At 42.2% G+C, this 10327-nt stretch overlaps 1 protein-coding gene across 1 annotated transcript; it reads left to right on the forward strand.

Moving 5' to 3' along the window:
- The first annotated feature begins 250 nt into the window (after positions 1-250).
- Positions 251-9258, forward strand: LOC103391980 (probable ribonuclease ZC3H12C). Its single transcript, XM_017040013.2, has 6 exons — positions 251-596; positions 2321-3184; positions 4041-4180; positions 4288-4522; positions 4709-4809; positions 5330-9258. The coding sequence occupies exons 2-6, from the start codon at positions 2421-2423 to the stop codon at positions 6793-6795; spliced, it is 2706 nt and encodes a 901-aa protein (XP_016895502.1). The 5' UTR covers positions 251-596; positions 2321-2420; the 3' UTR covers positions 6796-9258.
- Positions 9259-10327: the final 1069 nt, after the last annotated feature.

A 10327-nucleotide genomic window follows, 5' to 3' on the forward strand; every position in this document is an offset into this window, starting at 1 on the left:
ATCAAAGAATTAATTCAGGGGCTGTGCAAATTTGAGTGCCAGTTAACCTGGAACAGAAGATTTTAATTGGTAATAATTTGTCTGCAGTAGGTGTAAAAAACAAAACAAAACTGTGAATCACACAGGAACTGTGCAAAATGCAGTTCGTTTGTTGCTCAAATATGGCAAAGTTGGAAAAAAGGAAGAAAAAGCAATAATAAAAAAAAACAGTTACTCAATTTAGTATGGCAGTAGCGATTGCAGCATTTTCACACACACACACACACTCCGACAGGCCAGGACAGTAAGTGGTTTGGCACGGCTGGACTTGGGTGCAGCTCAGAGCAGCTAAAATGCAAATGAATCGAAGTGGAGCAGCAGGTACGGGTGGTTACAGCTCTGCTCCGGCCTCCACTAATGATATCAGGCTCCATAACATTTACATTAGCACGACCCACCTAACCACATGGTTGGTGTGGTGAAGACAATAGTGCACTAAAGGTTCTATATGCAAACTAAGGGGGCGTGGCCAGTGGGAGGAAGACAGTTGACGGCTGCTGCAGCTGTGCAGACAGAGTGGTTTGGATGGTCTGGGGGTTTCTGGTGGACCGACTCAGGTAACTCTGAAACCTTAACATCTTTTTAAATGTATCTGCATTTCAACTTTAGGCTGTGTGTGTGTGTGGTCAGGACTAAATGTTTGTTAGCAAAGACAAAGGGCTACATTTTTGGACTTTGCTGTTACACTACTGTATCTTTTCTCCGTTCCTTTGTTAATACGATTACGGTACGATTCGTGCGAATATAAAATATGTCTCACCTCGGTGTCAACGTTAACATTTGTAATTCAACCATAACTTTCTGCATTTGTCGAGATTAAAAAAAAGGGAAAAAGCTTATTTAAACACCATGTTTTCATGCCTTATTATCACGTTGTAATTATTATATAATTATAACAGCGACGACAATCATCATTATGGACACAATTAAATTATAATTATTGTTATTATTGGCTGATTCCAGGACACGAAATGCTTTGGTTATGCAAACAACATAATTAGATAATAATGTAAATTAAATCAATATTTAATAATAAATACAAATTGAAGCTGTACTGAGTTTTTTTTTAAATATGTTTTATACTGAGCATTTTTGAGTTTTGAGTTTTATATTTTTAATCTAAAATCTTTATAATTGTATTATTGTTGGTGAGCAACAGCTAAAATCTTTGTAATTGTATTATTGTTGTAATAAAAGCAATGTTGGTGAGAGAATGAAGGAAGACTCCAGCAATCCTGGAGAAGGAGAAGAGATGAGCTGCAGCAAAAGGAGAAGGAGTGCAGAGGAATGTGAATCAAGGACATCACTCCATTAGTACTGCTCACAAATACAAATGACCCCTTACATGGGACTGAAGAAGGCGTGGTGGTCGTTTTGAAACGACGCAAGCTAACATCTTCTCTTTTCGTTAGAGTTTGATTTATTATCGGTAAGTAGGTGTGAATTGAAGAAGAGTTCACACCTGAACAAAGAGAAAAGATCAGAGTGCGACAGCCAGGTTTAATGACGTGAAATGACGTTGGAGCTCAAGGGATGGCCCCTGGGGAAAACATGTACCGAACTCTTGAAAGAAGACTGCTATGTAGTAAAGTGGGACTTCTTGTCTAGGGTGGAGATAGAAGGGAAGTAGCTGGGTCTTCTGAATAGCTTTTTGAAAATAGGCAGGGATAGGCCCCTGTTATGGTGGTTTTCAGTAGCTCATCCCACAAACGTGCAACGATCTGTACCAGCAGCTGAGTATCCTTTTGGGTTAGATATGGCCCCATCTTTCTTATATTGAAAAGTGTAAAGAGACACGATCAGGCAAGAAAGCCAACGCCATGATCAATAAAGGACAGCTGATCAACAATCATGACACCCAAGTTTCTTGCTACTTTGTTAGGGGCAAGAGATGAGGAGTCACTCTGGATGTAGATGATGTAGGATTGGCTTGGCTGAGAAGACCTACGTTGTAAAGTGGGACTTCTTGACTAGGGTGAGAAGATCAGTAGTTCAGTACTGAAAAGTTGAGCTGTAGGGGACGGGCGTTTCATCCATGCAGTCAGAAAGACAATCGTGTTGAGACTCTCGTGTCATCAGATGGAAAAGATCAATATAGCTGGGTATCATCCACATAGCATTGATAAGAGAAGCCACGTAGTATACATGGCAAAGAGGAGGGGGTCTTGGGGAACCCCTGTGCCAAAGTGGTATGATGATACATAAATGAAACGCCAAAAAGGCAGCAATGGCAATATTTTAACCAATTATTGTCTGTGTCCCCAACTAACTCTGCTCTCAGGACCGATCATTGCCCTGTTTACTACCAGCAGTAACAGTGGGGTCAGTTTGGTGTCTGAGAGGTCACGGAGGGCGTGGAGCTGGATGTATGAGACGGCTTCATGGGCCTGAAGGACCATCTGGAGGATGGGACCGGCCACATCCTCAGCCTGGAGCTGGACTTGGACTACCTTCACGTGGAAAGTGCTGAGCGACAGGGCAGCCTAAGCTCCGGGTCGGGTTCTGCGAACATCCTGCAGGGCAGGGGTGGAGCCTGTAGTGTCAGCAGCAACAGCATTGAGAGTCGTGGTAGTTGTTTTAGCACCAACTCAAGCTGCAGCAGCAGCAGCAGCAGCAGCAGCTGCAGTAACCTGTCAGAGGAGAGCGCGGTGTCCGACAGTGATGATGAACGGCTCCACAATGGATCTGGTTCTAAACCCCATCAGCCTCACATACACCCAGCAGAATCCTTCACCGATCTTCAGCAGGTCAGGCTGGACCTGACCCTCGACCAAAACCCCAGAAGCCAAAAAACCCCAGAAGCTCCTGCTCCTATCGACCCAGTCATTGAATACCGCACCAAGGTGGATTTCGCTCTGAAACTCGGCTACTCCGAGGAGCTGGTTCTGATGGTGCTGAGAAAACTGGGCACTAACGCACTCATCAATGATATCCTTGGTGAACTGGTCAAACTGGGAGCCAAAACAGAGATGGAGCAGCAGGGATGCTCGAGCGCCTCCTGCTGTCCATCTGCCTCCTCTTTGTCACCCCCATTGTCCTCCTTTAACTCCTCGCTGGACTCGTGCCAGCTGCTGTGTCCATCACAGCTGTTGGACAAAGAGAACCTCCGGCCGGTGGTTGTTGATGGGAGCAACGTCGCCATGAGGTACTGATAAAACAAAACAACCAGGAAATGTCAAAAGATGACAGCAATAAATATTACACCACGATGAAAGTCAGAGTTTTAGGATAGAGGAACACTTTGCATTCATGGTTCATTTACATGTTATGACTAGGTTTGAATTAAACTAGCCAATTTACATTTCATTTTTGTTGCTGACCTTTTGCTATTTTTGGAGACTGAGTGAACAAAGAATATAACTCCCCCCATAAAACTCTAAATTGTTTATTAAAATCTACCCAAAGCATTCAACTTGCAAGTTATCCCATGATTCCGTGCTGCCTGTGCTTACGTGAGCAACAGACTTGCATGGCAGCAAAAAAACAAGTAAATAAATAAAAAGACCAGACATCATATTTAAGAATCTCACAAGTAGCTACACATTTTTTCTAAATGTTGTATCAATTGTGCATGGTATGTTTCAGATTTATTCAATTGAAAATGTCAATGTGAAAATATGAATTACCCCCACGTACCACTAGAGAGAGCTGGCGTACCACTGGTGGAGACGTAGAGAACGTATATATTCTCTAAACCAGACATGGGCAAACTAAGGCCTGGGGGCTGGATGCGGCCCGTTCAGTTTTTTCCAACATACAGAATTTATTTATATTACTATTATACTTCTCCTATTCCGCTGCAATACCCATGTTTCCCCAATAGATGGCGTAGAAAATTATAAAAGTATTTTAGCATATTAGCCTTTATGCATGATGCATGACACTCCATCTATCTGCTCCTGACCCGGCCACCCCTGTTCAATTTAAGGACAATTGTGGCCCGCGAGTCAAAACGTTAGCCCACTCCTGATCTAAACTATTCCTCTTTCCTTCTGTTGCAGTCATGGAAATAAGGAAGTCTTCTCCTGTCAAGGCATCCAGCTGGCTGTGGATTGGTTCTTGGACCGCGGTCACCGTGACATCACTGTGTTCGTCCCTGCCTGGAGAAAGGAGCAGTCGCGCCCCGATGCTCCCATCACAGGTAGTTTAATGTCACATCACTCTGAAAACTCTCAACTGCTCACTTATTCTTTTCATCACTCGGACCCTTCACTTATTTCATTCTATCCTTGTCTGTGTTTTTTTCAGACCAGGAGATCTTGCGGAGGTTAGAAAAGGAGAAGATCCTGGTCTTCACCCCTTCTCGACGTGTGCAAGGACGACGCGTGGTCTGCTATGACGACCGCTTCATCGTAAAGCTGGCTTACGAGTCGGATGGCATCATCGTTTCCAATGACAACTACAGAGACCTGGCCAATGAGAAGCCGGAGTGGAAAAAATTTGTTGACGAGCGTCTGCTCATGTACTCCTTTGTTAATGACAAGTAAGATACTCATGCGACCTTCATCCCTTCCTGTTTGTCTACTATCTTCAGTGAGTGATTTAAGAAAGTGATACTACCTAATACCTCACTGTCGTACTACTGTATGCAGCAATGTATTGTTTTGATGCATTTGTCCAATGTTTTTTTCTTAAATAAATCTAATTTAAAACATAAATGTGTTTTCAGATTTATGCCACCTGATGACCCACTGGGACGCCATGGACCCAGTCTAGACAACTTCCTGAGGAAAAAACCTGTTATTCACAGGAAACAGCCATGTCCATACGGTAAAACCTGAATCTAATATGCATTATATTTACTGGGGGGGTGGAGGGGGGGTTTTTTTTACATCGTAAAAAAACGCAAAAAGCTAGGATCAATATAGTACAAATAATTATTATTATTTTTAACTCCCGATATTTACTGGGGGGGTGGAGGGGTTTTTTTTTACATAGTAAAAAAAACGCAAAAAGCTGGGATCAATATAGTACAAATAATAATAATTATTATTTTTAACTCCCAACAGCCCTTAATATAGATGTTTTTTGATGGGATGTCCAAAGTAAAAAAAAAGTGAGGGGCATTCAGAGATCGGAAATTTGAGAATTATTTATATTATAATGATTATATTTTCATCATATTACAGGTTAAGTCTGAAAATAATGTTGACAATATTATCGTTCAGCGGCAATAATTTGTATCGTGCAGCAAAACTTGTTATCGCCACAAGCCTACTCCAGTGTTCACAAACTATAATAAAACAAAACCCTAAAAAGGCTCATTTCAATTTATGTGCCTGTCTTTTAGGTAAAAAGTGTACTTATGGTCACAAGTGCAAGTTTTACCACCCGGAGCGAGGAACCCAGCCCCAGCGTTCTGTAGCAGATGAGCTCCGTGCCAGTGCCAAAATGTCCTCGGCTTCTTCCAAAGGCCTGGTAGAAGATGCCCTGATGCCAAAGAGCCAGGGATCTGGAGTTGCTGAGGTGGAGCCAAGTCAGAGAACCCCAAAGAAACAGTCGAGTGCTATCCTTCGGAGCTCCTTCTCTGACCTGGTGGAGGACAGGTTTCAGGTTGCACGAAGAGGAAGCAGCAGCAGCAGCAGCAGCAGCTGTGGGAGCAACCATCAGGGACATGTGGCCCCCGGTGGGCCTTCAGCGTCAGCGAGCTATGACCCATGGGAACATCCAGTGGAAAGTGGCGGAGGCGGTTACAGGGTTGCAGGAACCTCAGGACCAGCTAAGACATACAAGTACCACAGATGCAAGTCTCCCGAGCTGAGCTACAACTCGTTGTCTAAAGCCTATTCGGGCCTCAGTCTGGAAGTTTCACATAGCCCAGATCGTTTTTTCCCAGTGGACCTACGAGCTTCGTCACTGCCATCCGACTGCAGCAGCGATGGTAGCATCAGCTCGGACTCTTTCTCCCCTGACCTTTTAGCAGATGATGCTCCTAGATGCCACCATCATCACCAGCAGCACCACCACCCTTCTTATTCTCATCTCCTTCACCATCACTGCTCTGGTCAACACACCTATCCCTCAGGCCGGGTTCCACCTGGACTGGGCCAACCTGCTTCTTATAGCAGTCCCATGTCCCAAGTGCTCCAGAGGAAGTTTGATATTGGTTTGGAGGAACCTTCATCCTCCACAACCTCTCATGGAACACCTCGTCCTTTTAGAAGCCCCTCCTCCTATAGTCCACCACACCATCAGGATTTACCACCGAGTGGCTTTTCAAGGGACTTGCACACCTACCTACCCCAAATGCCCAACACTCCGCCTCAGAACCACAACCTGATCAGATCCCGTTGGCAGGAGAGTGGGCTACAAGACTCCAGATTCTACGAAGGGTCACCAGTTTTTTCCAGAAGGAACTTCTCTGCAGAAAGTGAACAACCACTACCAACTATCAATTGGGAGCCCCAGTACCATCGCTCCCCGAAGCCTTACAGTGACCCATTCACCTTCCAGAGCAGAGTTCATTCTTCACATCCAGGACTATTGGCAAGAAATTCACCAACACCTTCATCGTTTCCCCAGGTGTCCTTCACACCCATTACTCCCAACAAAAGCCCCACGCCGTTAGTGCCTCACCACCAAGAACCCCAAACCTTGGATCGATACCAGGACCTCAGGGAGAGGATGTTCGTTAACCTCTGCTGCATCTTTCCTCCCGATCTGGTCAGAAGTGTTATGGCCAAAAACCTCCATGTGATGGATGCGCAGGAGCTGGCCGCTGCAATTTTGATGGAGAAATCCAGGCTGGAGTCCTGAGGCTTGAGGTCCTGCATTGATTCATACGAATCCTTATGTCGTCCTGCAGGGATCAGAAATATTTTAGTATTTTACTTTAGCACGCAGGGCTGTTGTTTGGTCTGTAAACAGACTGTTTTTATATCTGCAGCTGAAGCTGTCTCAGTAATTCTAATGGTATTTTTGTAAAGGGAAACCCCTCCACCCCTCCAAAAAAAATCTACCATATTATTTTTTTCATACGTCTGCTATTTCAGCACTTAGGACATCGCTGTGCTTCAAGACTTTTGTTCAGACTTTTAAGGATTGACTGTGTTGTTTATTTTTGTTTGAAAAATTATTTATTTGTGACATTTTAAGTTATTTGAATTATATTTAGTTTTCGGCACTTTTTGTTCTGCGGGTTTTCTTCTTTTGGGCTGGAGGGTAATCTTATCAGGGTAGAAGCGCTTCTCGGGTTCAACATCAACTACATTCCTCCTGTGATTTTCTCTTTCTGCAGCAGGGCAGGTGGCAGATCAGACGCTGTGGTCAGATTTTGTGGACTTTCCCAACGGGGAAGTGAAACTTTTGGGGCGCCCACCAAGAAAAAAAAAAAGTCCACTTCAAAAAGCCCCAAATTTTTCTTCGCTGCTGCTCTGGAGGTTCTTTCCTACTCTCCCCGAGTCAGCTGTTTTTTTTTTTTTTCATTTTTAAAAGTTATATCAAGGCGACAGTTGCCGTCTGAGAGGCAGAGCTAAACAATGTTACTTTCTTTTTTATTCTAATGTGTAATTGTTAATTTATCATTGTTTTTATGACACACTGTTGCTTTGATCAGTGTCATGGTGGTCAAGCTCTCTGTTCTTGTGTCATAAAGAAAAAAAAAAGAGAATGAGCAGAAGAAATATTCTGATGGGTTTTTTTTAGGTAAAACAAACCCTTATGCTGATGATACTTGTGTCTTTTTGCAGGTTGTCTTTGCTCCATATGTCCCTCGAACATGAAGACAACAATAATAAAAATATTAAAAATATATTAAAAAATACATACAAAAATAACATTAATTTTAATTTTATTTATTAAATAACCAGCGGTTATTCTATAAAATTGAACACTATTTTATTTATCAGTATTAGTATTTAAAAAAAATTAAAAAATTGAATTTTATTGATCCCATATTTGGGAAACTCTTGTGTTAACAGCAGATCTGCTGCAACAGGCTGCCCCCTGCAGGCGCCAAGCATGTGGTTCCTCTGGGAATCTAACCCAGGGCTCTGTGCTCTCTGTCTTTCGAGGCAGGCGTGATAACCGCTGATCAATTTGTCATATATAAAAGAATCACCAAATATTGGTCGACAAAATTTCGACAAAGTTTGAAGAAACGCAATGTGAAATGTCAGTGTTTTCACCTTCTCAGTTTCTCCTTTTGGTCTGTGTTCTTGTGGCCTACACGTACAGCCCACTCAACAAGTACCAGGAACGTCAAGCATCAGGAAGAGCTTTCATACCACAACATGAACCCACCACAGTAAAAATCCAACGACGATTCTGCAGATAGAAATTACCATTTAGTTTCACTTCAAACCTCCTAAAATCCTGAAAGATAAAATATACATTTTCTTTATAATCGTTAAAGTAGAGGATGCACATACTTCCTGGTACTGTTCTAAGTTCCTGGTACTAGTTTCTGACATGGAAGGTTCTGTAAAAAGCACTTTGGGCTGCATTTATTTTCTTCACCTACTGGGATTAATGTACTGTCTTAGGAAATGTTTGTGAAACCAAAACTCTGGTCCTGGTTCGGGAAATATCCGACAGCCAGACGACAACAACTGTGTTGATGCAAATTGTATCCTGTAAACTGTTTTTTTTTTTTAAATTGAAGTTATCGCTTTTTATACAAGAATATTTAAACTGAGATAAATATTTCAAGTTGAATATTTTGAGTATTTGTTGTAAACTTTGACATGGTACTTTATTCATGTGAACGGACACCCTGATTACCTACTGTGTCCCATTTGTACTTGTTTTCAAATGTAAGCAAGTTGTGATTGTCAACATTTATTTCCCTGAGAGCGTCAGAGTAAGACCTTCAACTCTTTAATTCAGGCTTTTCTCGTGCGCTCAGATGACTTGGGTATAACTTTGTCTTTTGATACGAAATGTCTACAACCCAAATGTTTTTCTTTCACTACACCAGAGGCCTGTTCACTTGCGTCAGGGTTTTGATGTGAAGGTAGAAAGGTCGGTTTTGGAGCTCAGGGCAGGGCCCTACAGGAGAGTTCTAATGATGTGATATAGGCATATTAAAAAAAAAATTAAGATAAATAGCATTGTTTTGGCCTGTCTTTAGCCAGAGGAGTCTGCGATTTCAAGTCAGAGTCAAAGAAACTGTACTGAAACTGGTGCAGTTGTCCTGTTTGGTGGAAAATAGGGTACAGGAAGTCAAGCAATGAGACCAATGACAAAAAAAAATACAGACATATAGGAAGGTGAATGAAATATGCTTGACATTAATGAAAAACTAGAACTAAGGTTGAAAATGACGTCGACTATTTTGCTAATAACCACTTTTTACTGTAAAAAAAAGTGCTAAAGATGTATTTTTCTAAAAGTATGCTTTAATATCCACAGAGAAGCAGTTGCAAAGATTTATAATTGTGCAAGTATAACAGTCATTTTTGTGTTTTTTTTTCAAGTTAGTAGTCTATTGGTGTTTACTACAAGACGTTCAAATCTTTAATCTGTGTCTGACTGACCTCAGAAAAGCTCAGGAAATTTCAGCAGCTTCTTTTCTCCCTTTCCTTCTCCTTTCCTACGCAAGAGGGAATTTCTTCTTGCATACCCAGCAGGGGACATACTGTTTGTGCTCCGTCCTGAACAGAGGCAGTCCACGCTCCAGGCTTCTCAGCAGTTCACAGGACTCACTGCCTCACCGCTTTTCCGGAAACTGAATTTTGTGACATTGTTAGTAGTTGCACAGTGAATTACAGGCACAGTCTCTTAATGTGAAATGGATGTACATGTGTGGTTGCAAGAAATAAACCAAAATTAAATCAGGGAACATTTTTTTCTGAGAATTCAAATAAACCCTTTTCATTACTTTGGGTCTGTTCATTACACAATACGTTCACTAAACAGGAATCCTATTCAAAGGAAAATCAACAATAAGGCAGCTGATAGCAGGGTTCTGTCACATGGACTGGTAAATTGTATGTTATTACTAATACAACTGCAGCCATTTAATACAGCAAGTTCCAAATGACAATTCTATACTATATACTAAAATACTGCTGGTTCAAACCTGCATCAAACAGCGCCACCGAATGGCATGAACATAGGCTTACAGCTCTGATGAAACCCTTGAAAGATGTTACAGAGTTCACGCTGACAGCAGCTGTTCTGAAGAGTCGGTTCACGGCTCAGATTTATCCAGAAATCATGGCAGAGGCTGGGTCACGAGGAATGGGTACTCTGACCTTTTCCGTGCATCTCCAGGGACCACTTATAAATAGTGGAAAACAATACTAAGGTTTCACCACTGCTGCTGTTTCACTGTGTCCTGCTGGCA

The sequence above is a fragment of the Cynoglossus semilaevis genome, chromosome 16 (genome assembly GCF_000523025.1).
Source record: "Cynoglossus semilaevis isolate Cse_v1.0 chromosome 16, Cse_v1.0, whole genome shotgun sequence".
Taxonomy (NCBI): domain Eukaryota; kingdom Metazoa; phylum Chordata; class Actinopteri; order Pleuronectiformes; family Cynoglossidae; genus Cynoglossus; species Cynoglossus semilaevis.

Bases quoted from the DNA above. Each gene is read 5' to 3' on its own strand.
- LOC103391980 (XM_017040013.2), top strand. From the start codon at position 2,421: ATGGGCCTGAAGGACCATCTGGAGGATGGGACCGGCCACATCCTCAGC. The intron at 4,181-4,287 runs GTAGTTTAATGT...TGTTTTTTTCAG, and splicing joins CCCCGATGCTCCCATCACAG to ACCAGGAGATCTTGCGGAGG. The intron at 4,810-5,329 runs GTAAAACCTGAA...CCTGTCTTTTAG, and splicing joins GAAACAGCCATGTCCATACG to GTAAAAAGTGTACTTATGGT.